The 16,249-nt window shown below is 43.1% G+C and overlaps 1 protein-coding gene across 1 annotated transcript in view; it reads left to right on the plus strand.

The window, feature by feature from the left end:
* The first annotated feature begins 4,754 nt into the window (after positions 1-4,754).
* The window catches only part of mtmr10 (myotubularin related protein 10), a 28,416-nt gene continuing 16,921 nt past the window's right edge, over positions 4,755-16,249 (plus strand). Inside the window, exons 1-2 of the mRNA XM_080550240.1 lie at positions 4,755-4,885; positions 5,016-5,076. Of these exons, the coding sequence (XP_080406366.1) occupies positions 4,829-4,885; positions 5,016-5,076 (118 nt within the window). The 5' untranslated portion in view covers positions 4,755-4,828. The remainder of the gene's footprint in view (positions 4,886-5,015; positions 5,077-16,249) is intronic.

Here is a 16,249-nt window from a genome sequence, read left to right on the forward strand (position 1 = left end):
CCTTGCCTTGCCTTGCCTACATCCACCTCAGGACTGTAGCAGCATTATGAGTAACAGCCATTACCTGTTGATACTGATGGAAATGATTACATTTAATAGATGAAAGTAATATAGAGGATACATGTTTTTTTTTTAAACAATATTACATATTACAATAGGTCCCTGTTGAATGAATTCTGGACTAATAATGTGTACTTAGATGGTGCTAATCTTAAAACGTGTTTCTGATATTCTGATATGCTGTTGATATGTGTGAATATTTTTTATTAAATTACGTAACATTTAATAAAATGCTTCAATGTGGAAATGATTTCTTTAATAACAAGCTTGGTGTGATTTATTGTAATATACCAATTGCATTATGCTTTACTGTTTAAACAGTGTTCACTTTAAAACCTGTGTGAATGTCCACATTAAAATACTCTGTAAAGATGCTTGATATGGAAATATGCTTGATAATGAATCATGAGCCCCTAGTCCCCTCCCATGCCCTGGGTGTAGGTGGAAATTGCCTCTTGACGCTATTTTCTGGTCAATATATTTTTTTCTTTTTACATTTACAGCGTCTTTCACGCAGTTGAGTCAAGTAAACCTGGTCCCAGATCAGTGCTTAGGTGTATGAAGTTAGATATGGGACTTTAATCGTGAGGTTGTAGGTTCGTTTTGTGCACTTGTATCTTGAGATTTGCACTTGTAAAATACATATTTGCACTTGTATCTTGAAAGTTGCACTTGCAGATTTGATTTGAGAACTTGTATAATAAATATTTGCACTTGTATCTTGAAAGTTGCACTTGTAAAATAAATATTTGCACTTGCAGATTCGATTTGAGAACTTGTACAATAAATATTTGCAGTTGTATCTTGAAAATTGCACTGGCAGATTCGCGACTTTCGCTGCTCGAGTTTAGTCCCACTTCTTGCAGTCGGCTTGGGACAAAACAAATCTGTAACTTGTAAAGCTGGATGTGAGAGCGCAGGGAAGGGCGGGCATGCAATGATTGATTGACCAATCACAAGAGAGCATTTTCGAGTGGGCATTGAGTGATTGACTGCAGTGATTGACCAATCACAGAACATTTTCGAGAGGCTCAGTCCAGTGGTCTCACCTACGAAGGCATGATCTCACACTCCTCAGGTAAGTGTAGCTCTAGCTAGCTATATATATATTTTCTTTTAAATGTAACTCTCTAAACCATATCAGTATTGTGCCTCGCTTGTTTTTTTTCTTTCATAGAAATACATGTGGAAGCTCATGACCTTCATGTAAGCTAGCTAGCTAGCTATGATTGTTGATAGTAATAGTGGTTTGATTGTGATTGCGCTAACTTAGCTAGCGTAGAGCTACTGTTGTTTAACTAAAATTAAAAAAATACGTTTATGCTTATGTTAGCTAATGATATGTCAATTTCTGAAAACTTGCAATCTATGGTAATGCAAGTGGCTACATTTATATTTTTCAGGTAGAAAACAGATATTGAAACTGAGATCTCCTCAGCTGCATCAGACAAATCTGCCCACAAAACCACACAAACTAGCAGTGGTTTACAGTTCTCCCACAGTACGTCAGCCCATGGGCACTATAGCTGGGGCAAGTGGTGCCCTGGGGGTTGGCCAGCCTGTTAGAGCTAACACTGCAGCAAGAAATGCAACGGTAGGTAATTGTGTAGTCAAACTCCCATTCATTTGACTATATACATGTTTATATTCACATCCTCTAAGAGTCACCTGTTGTTCAACGTTTTCTGAGCATTGCCATATTGTTCTATTTTAGTTTGATCTATTCAACATTGTGGCCTACAGAGGGGGGAGACGAGGATGAGAGAAATACCTGTTGCAATTATATGCAGAATTGCATGTTACCTGCGGCAGTTTGTGGAGACAGGTATATGTTTATACTCTCCCCATTGTGTTCATTTAAGTCCTATAGGTTTATTAGCTTATTATTGAGGATATTGACACCAATGTTGTGAGTGTTTTTAATGCAACTTTGGAAGGACCTTCAATTGTACATGCTCATGTTCATGAATTGTTGCAGTCCTATTAGATTTATGTATTTCCATAGGTTTTGGAAACAGTCAAAATTTTTACTTTCATTGTTTCAATATTTCTTAACCATTTGCAATACCTCAGGATCTACTAAAGCAGCTGGTGAAATCCTGGGTGGGCTGGGAGCTGCCCATGAAGGAGATGCAGGTGGAGGTGGTGCAGTCCGAGAATCCGACTTCGTTCACTTGCTTCCGCATCCTCCGCTTGCTGGCTCATTACACTAGCTACAACCAATTCTACAACCATACCACAACACATTCAAAGTGTGTGTTTGTAAAGTAGTGTTATAATTAACTAGGTAGCAGTGGGGATTACACACCCAATCCATTGCATTGTAGTATTTTGGCTTGACTGGCGAGTGTGATTTTCAACAACGTTGAAATCTATTTCCATGTTGCAAAATAACGAAGATTGGTTGCCGACTTGTTCCCCCTTTCACCAGCCACTGTCAATGGTTGAATTTAAATACAATTGAACTGTACTAATATATCCTATTCTTAATCCTAATCCTATTCACATGTCAATGTGTGTTAATGAAAAGAAATGTTTTCTCCCCTTCACTATAAGACTGCATCTTTGGACTTAGTCTGAGTCCCGTTTCTGTATGTCTCTTGCTTGCAAGCAATAAATGTCAGTATTCATATTGTGGTGTAACAAGACTTTATTTCTTGAATCTCAAGAGCCAAAACTGCAGAGTGGTTAACCCTAGACTTATACCAGTGTATAATGCTGTATAAACATTTCAAAGATTTTGGGTGCAGGCCATCTGATGTACTTGAAAAAGTGCATCATATACTTCATGTATACAGTATCTGCCTGCCTGACACTGCACTAAGGACCACCAGCTCCTGAGAGCAGACAAACTCCTGGTAGTCCAAATCCAATAGGACACGGTCCAGCCAACCTGGTGTTTCAAGTCTTTGTATTATATGGGTTCCAAGTCATTCCTGAAAAATACAATTTGAGTTACTAAAAAACTGGACAACGGTAGTCCTTGATATTCTTTCTTCATACAAAAATGCAAATGTTAGCAGCATAATCAGCACAATCACTCCACTTAAATATTGAAACATGCTATCACAAGACCCTACCAAAATGTTATAACGCTCACAAACATTGATTGAAGTAAAATATGTAGCTAATGTTGTATGAGTTTACATTGTAATAAATAAACACAATTACATTTGATTGTTCAATCACATTATTTGCTAGATGGATAGCTTACATTACTGGTCATGAACTAGCTAGCATAAACTAGGTAAGTGACCATTCAGAGGGACTCTTCCACATGTATTTCGATGAAAGAAAACAAGTAAAGCATAATATTGATAAGGTTTAGAGAGTTACATATTATTATTTTTATATATATATAAATATATATAGTTAGCTAGAGCTACACTTACCTGAGGAGTGTGAGATCATGCCTTCGTAGGTGAGACCACTGGACTGAGCCTCTCAAAAATGTTCTGTGATTGGTCAATCACTGCAGTCAATCACTCAATGCCCACTCGAAAATGCTCTCTTGTGATTGGTCAATCAATCATTGCATGCCCGCCCTTCCTTGCGCTCTCACATCCAGCTTTACAAGTTACAGATTTGTTTTGTCCCAAGCCGACTGCAAGAAGTGGGACTAAACTCGAAATAAACTAAACTGCAAATATTTATTGTACAAGTTCTCAAATCGAATCTGCAAGTGCAAATATTTATTTTACAAGTGCAACTTTCAAGATACAAGTGCAAATATTTATTATACAAGTTCTCAAATCAAATCTGCAAGTGCAACTTTCAAGATACAAGTGCAAATATGTATTTTACAAGTGCAAATCTCAAGATACAAGTGCACAAAACGAACCTACAACCTCACGATTTAAGTCCCATATCTAACTTAATATTATGAGCCGTCATCGCTCGAAGCTCCTCCCTTGTCCATGGCTGCGTTCGTAAACTTGCTCTGAGAGTGCCGGAGCGCACACTGCGTTCAACGTCATAAAGCGACCAAGTAATTTGATTGGACAAGAGGCGTTCCGTGTGTGCTGATCAGATTCCAGAGCGAGTTTACCAACGCAGGCCATCTCTCCTCCCAGATGTAAACATGGCCGTTACGTGGACAGGAAAGTCGTGGATACTGTGCTGCTACTAAACTCGCCAGGTATCACGGCTGAATGGTCTCGCCAACAGGTGAAGAGAGAGAGAGAGAGAGAGAGAGAGAGAGAGAGAGAGAGAGAGAGAGAGAGAGAGAGAGAGAGAGAGAGAGAGAGAGAGAGAGAGAGAGAGAGAGAGAGAGAGAGAGAGAGAGAGAGAGAGAGAGAGAGAGAGAGAGAGAGAGAGAGAGAGAGAGAGAGAGAGAGAGAGAGAGAGACGGGAATAGTGACAGTGGCAGGCTGTTAGAAACTGAATGTTGTGGGACGTTTCAGGAAACCCCATTTGGAGCATATGGACTAAGGCACTAAGGACTGCTGCAGTCAGGCGGTCGCAAAGTTCTGCAAAAACAAAGATGAGATGCTAGCCGGAGTGCTAGCGGGCTAGCCAGCTACATTGTGTTTCGCTAACTTGCTCTTATACTATTATATAATAATATAATCTATTGGATTATATAATCTATACTGCAGCAGCATCACAGGGCAGCGGCGAATGGCGAACTCTTCTCTCGGGAACATGGATCGTACTCCGTTGATGTTGACTGACTGTTTTCACATTTTGTGAAAGTCGGTGACCAGTTTTTGAACACTCAACATTGACTTTGAAACTAGCCACAAGCCATCTATTACATGAGCTAACAATGTTTTCGGTGAAGCCCTTGAAACCAACCTTTAAATCCTACCTTCCGCCCTTACAGGTGAGTTACTTGGCTGTTTTCCCCCCAGGGGGTAGAATAGACACACTCTCTTGTCAATGAATTCAGCAAAAAAAAAAAAAAGCCTGACAAAACGTTTGTGTTGACATCTGTTGTGCTGAAACTCACACAGACTGATCTAAAGAAACCCCCCCAGCCACCTATCAAGAAGTTAGAGGCCAAGTTACTTCCAGGTAAGTTCTCAGTTCACCTCTGCAACATAATAATGACACAAAAATGACACAAATGAACACATGACGATGAGTCTTAGATCAGACTTAGTTTTGAATGGCAAGCCAGTGAAATACTGATGATCTTATCTCGTCAACCAAATGCAACGGTTTGTTTGAATGGGTAATGCTGAAAGTGCACTTGCTGTTTTATCCAGATTTGCATAGCTTATTGCTTCATCGTCACAAGCCTGCACTACTCCGCGCCGTGTTTAATTGTTTCATCCACTGTAAACTTGGTGTCTTGTTTTCTCTGGACTGTCCGTCAGTCACCATGGCAATACAGTGCCTGGCCCCCTTTTCATCACTGCATATTAAGCCTTCATTCACAATAGGCTGGTTCAGACGTAAAGCTTCTAAACTCAGAAATAGGCCTACCTATCTAACTTTGCAGACTGGAAATAATGGGCAGTTCAGAGGAAATGTGTGACTTGGTGTTTTTTAAGGAATTGGAATGAGATTTTCTATTGGTGCTTCCTGCTCACTGAGCATCTGCCAGTTGAAGTAATTTCCTACGTGTGTGTTTTTTGACACATACTTTTTTATGTTTGGCAGGGCCACAGGGGGGTATTCCACCAACATTGCTAAAGGAAAATCCAGACTCGTGTAAACCTGGATTTTTTTTAATCTCACGAGATTTATCAGGATAAACCTGGATTTTCCTTTAGCAACGTTGATGGAATATCGCCCTGGTCTGCCCTAGTCCATGTTTACATTTTCCATTCGGTTGGAAGCTTTTGTGGATGAGCTGCTACACTGACAATCAATCCCTCTGTAGCGTATTTGATCGTCCAGCCTTGAGCATCAGTATCTTAGATCAGTGGTTCCCAACCGGGGGTACGCGGACCCCTAGGGGTACGTGAGGGGATTGCAGGGGGTACGTGGAAAGATTTGGAATTATAATTTATTTCCCTTTCCCCAAAAATAATTAAATATAGTCGTTTCATAAACCTGTTGTTAAAATGGTACGCTGCAACTTAAGTTCCTCCCCGACAGGTAATGACTGTAACACAAGCGGTAGTCACGTCACATTTAAATCACGTTCATTTACGTTCATTTACGCGCGCACGTCAGCTAGGCCTGTCAGTATACCGCAAAGATGGACAGATGGCTAAAACGACCAGCTACAGTAACGGTCAGATCAGAGGCAGATCAGACGGTCAGATCAGAGGAAGATCAGACGGTCAGATCAGAGAAAAAAAGAAAAAAAGGACCCCGCTATTATTTGGAAACATATGTTTTGTGGGGATTTACATGTACATCGGCTGATCCACCACAGCCACAGTGCTTTTTCTGCGGCGAAGTCCTGGCTAATAATTCAATGAAGCCAGCCCATTTACAGCGACACCAGAGCACCAAACACCTAGCAACTGTTGGTAAAACTGACGACTTTTTCAAGCGAAAACTGTCAGAGTTCAAGTCAAGTCAGGCTACACTGAAAAAAGCGGCAAGTGTGTCAAGCAAAGCACTGGAGGCGTCCTATGCTGTTTCATTACTAGTGGCTAAGTCAAAAACCCCACATTCAATCGCCGAAGATCTGATTTTGCCTGCCGCTATGATTTTGGCTCAAACTATGCTGGACAAGAAAGCAGCTGACACGCTCAAGTTGGTACCATTATCTAACAATACCGTCTCCCGTCGGATTGATGATATGTCCATAAATATTGTCGGACAAGTGGTGGATAAAATGAAGCAAGCCGGTCAGTTCGCTTTGCAATTAGATTAAATGACCGACGTTAGTGGGGAGGCTCAGCTGCTGGCTTTTGTGCGTTATAAAGAAGAGTCGGACATAAATGAGCATATCTTGTTTTGCAAGACGCTGCCAGGAAAGACAACTGGCGAGGAAATATTTCTGATTAAGACAACGATCTGGAGTATTTCTTCAAAGACAACGATCTGGAGTGGAAATCCTGCAGTCACATCTGTACCGATGGAGCGGCAGCAATGACGGGTAAGGTGCGTGGGCTGCTTGGGCGTGTGATGAAGGTGAACCCCGAAATTACCGTAAGTGGATGCACTGTATTATTCACCGGGAGGCACTCGCCAGCAAAAGGATGAGCCCCGAGTTAAGTGCAGTTATGGATGACGCAGTTAAGGTGATTAACTTCATTCAGTCCCGGCCAATGAACCACAGACTGTTTCAAACTCTTTGTCATGGCAGCGGGTCAGAGCATGAGCAGCTACTGCTTCACACAGACGTTCGCTGGCTGTCTCGTGGCAAAACGCTGCTGCGGCTCTATGAATTGCGCATCGAGGTGTTTGCTTTCCTGACAGAAAACGACCACACTCTTGCAGCCCTGTTTGAGGATGCAGTGTGGGTTGCGCAGCTGGCATATCTTGCTGATGTCTTCACTAAGCTGAATGAGCTCAACCTTTCACTTCAGGGCAAGTACTCACACATCCTTAACATGTATGACAAAGTGAATGGATTCATAAAGAAGGTTAAATTATGGGAGAGGAAATGTAAGGATGGAGATGTGAGCTGTTTCCCACTGCTTGATGGCCATCTCGCCACCACTGATGCTGACAGAGGTCCTGTGGTGAAAATAGTTAAAGCACATCTGTCCAAACTTGACACTGACTTCAACCAGTACTTTCATGACATTGAAACAAAGTCAGAAAAACTGGACTGGGTGAGGAACCCCTCAGAGTGAATGACAGGAGCAGCAGCAGCCTTCCTGCAAGCCTGCAGGAAAATCTGATGGACATGTCCTCTGATCGTGGGTTGAAGATGGCACATGCTGACAAGTCATTGACAGAGTTTTGGTGTGATGTTGAAAAGGAATATCCAGTGCTGGGAAAGTGTGCATTGAATGAACTTTTGCCTTTTGGATCTACATATATGTGTGAAGTGACCTTCTCAGCTTTGACCCACATCAAAACCAAGCCAAGGAACAGACTGAGTGTGGAGAGCAGCCTGGTGACTGCTATTGCCACACTGCCTCCAGAACTGTCAAAGCTTATAAAAGAGAAGCAACCTCAAGTGTCTCATTAAAGCTCAACTGATGAAAAAAAGAATTGCAACTGCTACTGGGTGAGTCTATTTTTCACAATGGTGTAAATATCTATGTATTAAAGGGGAGTGGTTCAAATGATTTCATTAATAATCAGTAGAGTTAGATAAGAAGTTTAAGTGTGTGTGATAAGTTTTATCCTGTCTCATCTTGTCTGTTTCCTCTCCCCATCAGTCAAGACTCTGGGATGAGAAAATTATGACATCACTGCACCTCAGACAGAAGCCAAAGAGGAGCAGGAGAAAGGGAAAAGAAACAGATATCAAATCAAATTCATTATTATTTATTATTTATTTTTCTATTTTCAGTGAGTGTGTGGGCATGTGGTAACAATTAACCATTGAGGTGGCCAGGTGGCACATGTATTGGCCAATTAGCTCATGTAGTCTAATTTTGAATGGCAATGTTTTGAAATGGCAAACATGTGACTTTATGTCAGATTTTTGTGTGCAGAAAACCGTGTTCAGTGCATTTAAAAAGTGCCATTTTGAATAGCAAAATGTGTGTAAAGCAGAAAATGTGTTTAGAGTTTTGGAGACATGAGAAGAGGTTTTGCTCTCTGTGTGTCAGTAATAAATGTTATATTTGCAAGTTAGAGTTTAATTGATTTTTTTGGGAAATAATCAACACGCATGAGTGAGGGGGTACTTCTGGCATGGCAAAACAGCTCAAGGGGTACACAAGACAAAAAAGGTTGGGAACCACTGTCTTAGATGACGTTTCCTTGTTTTAACTTGAATGTAGAGTACACTTGTGTCAAGAGTCAAGACTGTGTCTAAACACCACTCATGAAACTCCCACACTATTCTATTATGTTGCCTCTGTAAACTATTGTTGGAAGTAATTCGTGTCTCATTCAAGATGACTATCATCATTTCATTTCATGTTGAATGGGGACTGAGTCTAGCTTACTGACAACGTGACCACGAACGAGACACAACTGTGTGACCTTGAAGTCGCCTACTGTGATGTGTGGGGTCAAACCACAGAACCAGAGGCCTTACTGTACTGTGGGGCCCTGTGGAATCATTTGGCTTTGAGGCGTTCACTCCTTGTAATTAGGCAACAGGGGATGGACCTTTCCCTCCTTCCAAAAATAGAAGCTCCTTATATATTTTTTGCTTATGCAGCTGGAATGAAAAGCCGGGCTAGCTGCAATTTATGTGTAAATGTTTCAGCTGTGTGTGTGATATGACTGTCAGTTCCTGTGTTGTGCACTAAGATGCTGGTATGATATGTGTAGGAAGCCCCACAATTCCCTCTAGAAGGAACAATTGGTTGTTGATGAATTGATTCCGCTTTTGTTTTTAGCACTGGGTCTGGACAGGCTAGAGTAATAACACTAACTCACAAAACTGTTAGCTATAGATAGGCCTAGTTGTCTATCTTGACTTGAGGTTGATGGTGGCCTGAATAGAGAGACTGGCTTTGGTTGTGGGTCTCCCAGCTCCTCTGCAGTGTTGCTACGTGACTTGAATGTGTCCCATTCAGAGTGGTCTCTGATTGAATGGTCCATTCAAGTCCTCGCCACACTGACCAGACAGAGAGCCACAGTGGGCCTTGACTCATTTCAACAAATCAGCTCAGCTGTCCTCCCCCGCTCCATCTTTTTCTTTTTCTCTCTGTTCGTCTGTCCCCTGCCTCCTCCCTTCATTTATGTAGTTATCCGTTCCTTCCTCTGTGTATCTGTTTATCTCCCTATCCTTTTCCTCTTCCTCTGAGCTCTTCTAGCTCTCTCTCTCTCGCCCCCCCCCCTCTCTCTCTTTGCCTTACTTGTTTGGGAGTGTGTGTTCATGGGTGTCCATTAGGGATGCACGATATGCATTTTTTTCCAACCGATACCGATGTTTACCCGCTTCTCGTGGCCGATAACCGATATGATAACCGTTATGAGAACAGATATAATTTCACAGTTGATAACCTGTAGTTCATGCACACCTGAAGGTAAGAAAGGCTATGTAGTGAGCAAAGATTGATGATTTAATATTCCATAGTGATCTCACCAAATCTAACTTACATCACTATTGTTAACACAACAAAGAGAACACTTCTGACTCTTCAAATGTTCATTTATTATTTCCTCTAACAAACAGAATCTGTTATAGACAGTGCACAATGCTTTTTTTAGCCAAGATCTGGCCTCCTTTTATGAAAACAAAAAAGGCTCACCTAAGAGTAATTAGATCAAAAAAGTGTCAAAAATAAAGTGCATCTTGTCTATCCCTGTAAATTGAAAATGCATAAATAAAATATCAAATATATAAATAAAGTGCATCAGTCAATACAAAAATAAAGACTTTTATAGAACCAAAAGTTTTATAGAACTTTTACAGAAACTAGTGCCAAATGGTTGCTTAGTCTGCAGATAAACAGAATGACACAAGGCACATAGTAGGCTACACTAGTATGCTTAATAAAGCAACTGAAAAGGGCTGGGCTACTTTTAGTGCATGAGGATGAGGTAGGTTGTGATAAAACTTATCTGGCTTACGCTAGTATCGATCAGACTATGGATGTGTGTGGCGACTGTATCATATAGAGCAGGCAGGCACACGTCTGCAAAATAGCGGCGGCTTGGGAGTGTATACCGGGGCTCTAAATGTGAAATTAGCTGGCGAAATCCTTTATCTTCTACTACAGAGAAAGGCTGGTCGTCGAGGGCCATGAACTCCATTATTTTTTTCATTGATTGCTTGAGCCTTTGAGCTGTCTCGAGTAAACTTTTTTTCGCGGCTAGGCTACCTTCTGCTACTAGTGCTTGATATTCCTTCCATACAGCATGCTTGCAATGGTGAATCTTAAGGTGACTTATGAGATTCGTTGTGTTGTAACTCGTAGACCTTTGCCCTCCTCTCCGAACTTTTGTCGAACATGTGTTGCAAATTGCAAACGCACCATCTGCCTCAGAAACTCTGAAGAATGTCCACACCGGGGAAGACATGTTTCGCTCTCATCTCTACACTGCGTGGCTGTACGCAGGCGCAGCATCATGAGCGCGGAAACCGGAAGCAGAAATATTTACGGCTTCATATTATCGGCTCTATATCGGCTAAAATTTTATAAAACCGATAAATATTTAATAACATTAATTTCCCATTATCGGGCCGATAAATATCGTAGCCGATAATATCGTGCATCCCTAGTGTCCATATTTAGATGATCAACACTGAGACTGTGTTTAGCCTGACGCCGTCACCTTTCTTACTCACATTCATGTGAACAGGAGGTGTCTGTCATTATGGCGAGCAGGTACTGTAATAGATGTTTCCACTGTTGTTCTCTCAGGAGGAGAATGGGAGCTGAGGCCTCTTATGAGGCTGTGGAAAAATGTGCCTGGCAGTGATGTTTGCATGAGGCCAAGCTTAACCTACCAGCTTAAAGCCCAATTTATACTTCTGCGTGCTCACGCGCACCTCTCCAAAAATGTAACTATGCGGGACACCTACGCAGACCGTAAGAACTGTGATTGGTCCGCTTGGTAGCACATGATTCCAACATGATTCCGACTCTCTCGTAGGCCTAAATGCGTAAGCCATGTCAGAAATGTCATTTACTTTTTCTGTAATTACGTATTAATTAGTTAATTACTAACCCTAACCCTAATGTTATTTCAATGCATTATAGACATTTTCTTTACAACAAGCATAACAACAGCTATGAGTACACCGACCTATGATATGAGTACACCGACTAACGCGACGCAGACCGACCAACGCAGAACTATAAATTGGGAGAGCCCTTGCGTAGGCTACGGCGTAGCCGCGCGTAAATTCGACGCAGAAGTATAAATTGGGCTTAAGTGTCTGTAGTTGTGCAACTCTCTCTCTCACCTCTCTGGCCTGCCTAGCTCTGCCCTGTCCTCAGTCTGTCCTTACACCAGTCACAGGCCGTCAGACTGAATCTGCCTCGTTTGTCACAGCTTATGGGTGCTGTCTGTGCCTTCATGTGTTTCTTCTGAGATTGAGGTGCCTTTCCTATTGTTAGCTACCAACCGTTCGATGCTTTGTAGCATATCACACAGTGTTAGGCTACATTGTGCCTCATATAAGCCTACTTCTTTGAATGCAGCTATTCATTCCTGTTTGAGGGTATTTCTCTCTGAGAGGAGACTATGGTGCCTCAAAGTACCGTATGTGCCCCCTTCCCCTTCCCCCCCCACCACCACCACCACCACCACCAGCTGTCCAAACTGTGATCTGGTCTGCTAGGTGCTGTACACAAACACAGATGTCCTGCTTTGATAATAAAAACATAGGAAGCAACACCAGGTTGTGGTTTCCCAGGTGGTTGGCCCGATCACATGGTTAGTTAGCCTCATGCACTTGAGGGTTTGTGTACTTATTTTAAAAAAGAGAACTCTTTGTACATGTTTTTTTCTATACTCTCTCTCTCTCTCTCTCTCTCTCTCTCTCTCTCTCTCTCTCTCTCTCTCTCTCTCTCTCTCTATACATATGTGTGGTGTGTGGTGTACAGTTATGTGTGGTGTGCGTGTCAACAATGTGTCTATTGGAATATATATTATATATTTTTGCGTGTCATATAATATATATTCCAATAGACAAATTTTTGACACGCACACCACACATAACTGTACACATTGTGAGTTGTGACTCTATTGGATCACATGTTGATCAACCACCTTGGCCCACTGACACGTCTCTGAATAGACACCAACAGTAATAGCTACAGTATATAATAATATGATAAACAACCAAGGGTGCATTCGTTCGCACGGAGCGCACACTGGGTTCAACGTCATAAAGGGACCAAGTAAATTCTTTTGGACAAATCATGGAGAGAGACATTCCATGAGTGCTGATCAGATTTCCAGAGCGAATTTACGAACGCACCGTACAACCAACGATGGTTCAAGAGCAGCGGCGTGTGTCTGCCTGCGTCTGCTCCCGGCTCTGCTGTCACACTGTCAGCATTCTGCCTCCACAAAAGAGTTGTGAACTCATCAGGCTGGCGGCTTATTAGGCCCAGCAGTGGAGGTGAACAGTGGTGATGGATGGTGGGGGGCTGCTGGATGGATGGTGGGGGGCTGCTGGATGGATGGTGGGGGGCTGCTGGATGGATGGTGGGGGGATGGTGGGGGGCTGCTGCCTTTGTTACAGGACCCGAAGAGACCGGTTTAGATTTAGGTCACGTCTTTTTCTTTCTCTCTCTCTCTCTCTCTCTCTCTCTCTCTCTCTCTCTCTCTCTCTCTCTCTCTCTCTCTCTCCCTATTTCTCTCTCTCTCTCCCCTGTCTCCCTGTTGCTGTCTTGTCTGATCTTAATCCATGCTGAGAAGTCTGACAGTAGGACCACACCCTACCACTCTCGCTCTCCCCGTCTTCAAACGGACTCAAGAGGCATATATGTTTATTGCTGCATTCTGGTACATACATCAAATGGCTCGTGGGGCCAGGGGCAAGTGTCACAGTGTGTCTTGTAAACAGTGTTTGTGCGTTTGAATGCTATTTGAATTGAGGCGAGACATCAAGTCTGGGTGTGATTCGTACGCTGAACTGCACAGCTCCTGCTCTAATTCACTTACAGGCAGGGTTGTTGTTGTAAATGCCAATGAGTACACCTAACATGAAATGATTTCCCTTAACTAAGCAAGCCTACAGCCTAGATGTGTAGTAGGAAGTAACAGACTGTGGTTAGGCTGAACAGGTTCGTTGACTTCTCACAGAGAAGCTGTCATTACAGGATCCTCAGGTCCTGTACCAGCAGGCTCCAGAACAGCACAGAGCTGTCACTCTGATAAACACTCCCCCCCCACACGCACACACACACACACACATGCACACACACACACACACACACACACACACACACACACACACACACACACACACACACACACACACACACTCTGATAAACAATCCCCCTCCCTCACACACACACACACACACACACACACACACTCTGATAAACAATCCCCCCCCTCTCTCTCTCACACACACACACACACACACACACACACACACACACTCTGATAAACAACCCCCCCCCTCTCTCTCACACACACACACACACACACACACACACACACACACACTCTGATAAACAATCCTCCCCAACATTCAGACTACTGCTGTTTACTACCTTTGCACATACCATATTATTTGCACATTTGTACATAGGCCTACCTCTCTTAGATATAGCCTCTATTTATACATCCGTATACACCATACTGTACATAGCTCCCTTAACTGTACATATAGCTTACTGCTATCCTCTCTTATACCTCTAACTAACTACTGTACTTGCCATACTGTACCTATCATGTTTTATATCACAATTTTTGCACTTCTGGTTAGATGCTAAACTGCATTTTGTTGTCTGGTACTTGTACTCTGCAATGACAATAAAGTAGAATCTAGTGTAATCTAATCTAAATCTAATCTAATTGTGAGGTCAGGATGCTGTTTGCGGTGCAGGACTGGGAGCTTGTTCTCTTGGCCTGCACCCTGCCCTGCAGTAACCCTCGGCAACCAAGCAGTTCCAGCTGTTCTGGGCGGGACGGCCTGCGGCGCTCTGACAGTGTCACTCACCACCATACGGCCACAGACCACCACTCATGGCCACGCATACATTCACATGCATCAGTCACCCTGACATACTGTCACTTTCCTTTATCCTGCTTCTCTTTTGTTACCCCCAGTACGTATAATATGTACACACAGACATATTATGTGTCATCTATCATGGATGAAGACTCATAAGGTTGTAGGACTAGTGTTTTCTAGTGGAATATTGTGCTATTATGTATGTATGCCAGGTACGACAGTGATCACCCAAATACCATCTGTTTTTGAGAAAGGTAAGCAGCGGAGTAAAAAAAAAAAAAGGAAAGTTTTAAAGAGGGACGACATGTTTGCCATTTACATTGATCTATGCTAATGTTCAAAGGAAAGGTGGAGGCCTTACTGCTGTCAGTACCTCCTCGGTCCCACTCCCCTGATACAGGAAACAGCAACATAAAAGCAGCATGTAAGGAGTGGCCACACCTGTCTTTGATGAAAACAGGGGGTTTGATGTCTGTTAAAACCTGAGAGGGCCTCGATCCATCAGTTTGACTGCGTTCTCTCCCAGTGTCTGCGGGACTGAGCGCGGGCACAGTTAAAGCCTTTATAAGCTGTGTATCTATACCTCTGTATACATCTATATCTCTGTGGGCCTGCTCGGCATAACAAGGCACTTCTCCTGATGGGAGAGGATTTTCCCAGGAGGAGCCTCGGCCCATCTGATCCCTATTCTCAGACCACGCTCGCGGGGTTTCCCTGGCACGCCTGAAGTGCAGGGGCTGGGCCTGTGAACTCCTACTGAATGGTGGGGGTGGGGGTGGGGCGGGGGGGTAATCCTGGACTAGAAACAGCCATGTGAGTGTGACTCATGGGCTCTTTTTAATAATGAAAAAATACCTCTTTGAGCCGTGGGCATCTGTGCCATGGAGGTAATTAAACAAGGCTGTTATTGAGGAAGAGGGGGGAAGTCCTGTAAAACTGGAGAGAATCCTCTCTGGTTCGGTGTGTCGGTGTCAGGGTTGTTTGTGTTTGGTCTTGAGATGCTGGCTCTAACTAAAGAGGGGGCCGAGGGGTTGTGATGGGTAGCTACATAGCCTTGAGGCTAGGTGTGGTAGTCCAGGGATACATGTGTTGACCTCCTCCAGTCAGGCATGACCAGACCTAGCTCCTCTCTGGGGTGTTTCCATTACCCAATGCCTCTGACCGAGGACTGGAATGTGAGGATCATTATTAACCCGTCTGTCCGTCTGGCTGAAGGGAGGAATGCACAGATCACGTTCCAGCAGGGGTAACCGAATGCCTTCGGTGGCTAGATAAACCTGTCCTGAGTGAGACTTTGGCCGGTTAACCCAGAGGTTCATTATTCCCAGTGTTTTTAATGAATGTTTCTCAGCTTTTTGTGAGAAATGTTAGTGTTGCAGGTGGACTAACGGACATTGAAATTGCATGAATTATTTTTCCAGTCGTGCATGCATCTACCGATATCTTGCTAAATCTAAGCAAAGCGGTGCATCCTTGTCATTGGTTGTATGCTGCCCGGGTCCTACCCCTCCCTCCCCCACAGATGGTACAGTACGTGCCACCCCTGCAAGCGAGAGCACCAA

Source organism: Nansenia antarctica, assembly GCF_963989245.1.
Source record: "Nansenia antarctica genome assembly, chromosome: 1".
Classification (NCBI taxonomy): domain Eukaryota; kingdom Metazoa; phylum Chordata; class Actinopteri; order Argentiniformes; family Microstomatidae; genus Nansenia; species Nansenia antarctica.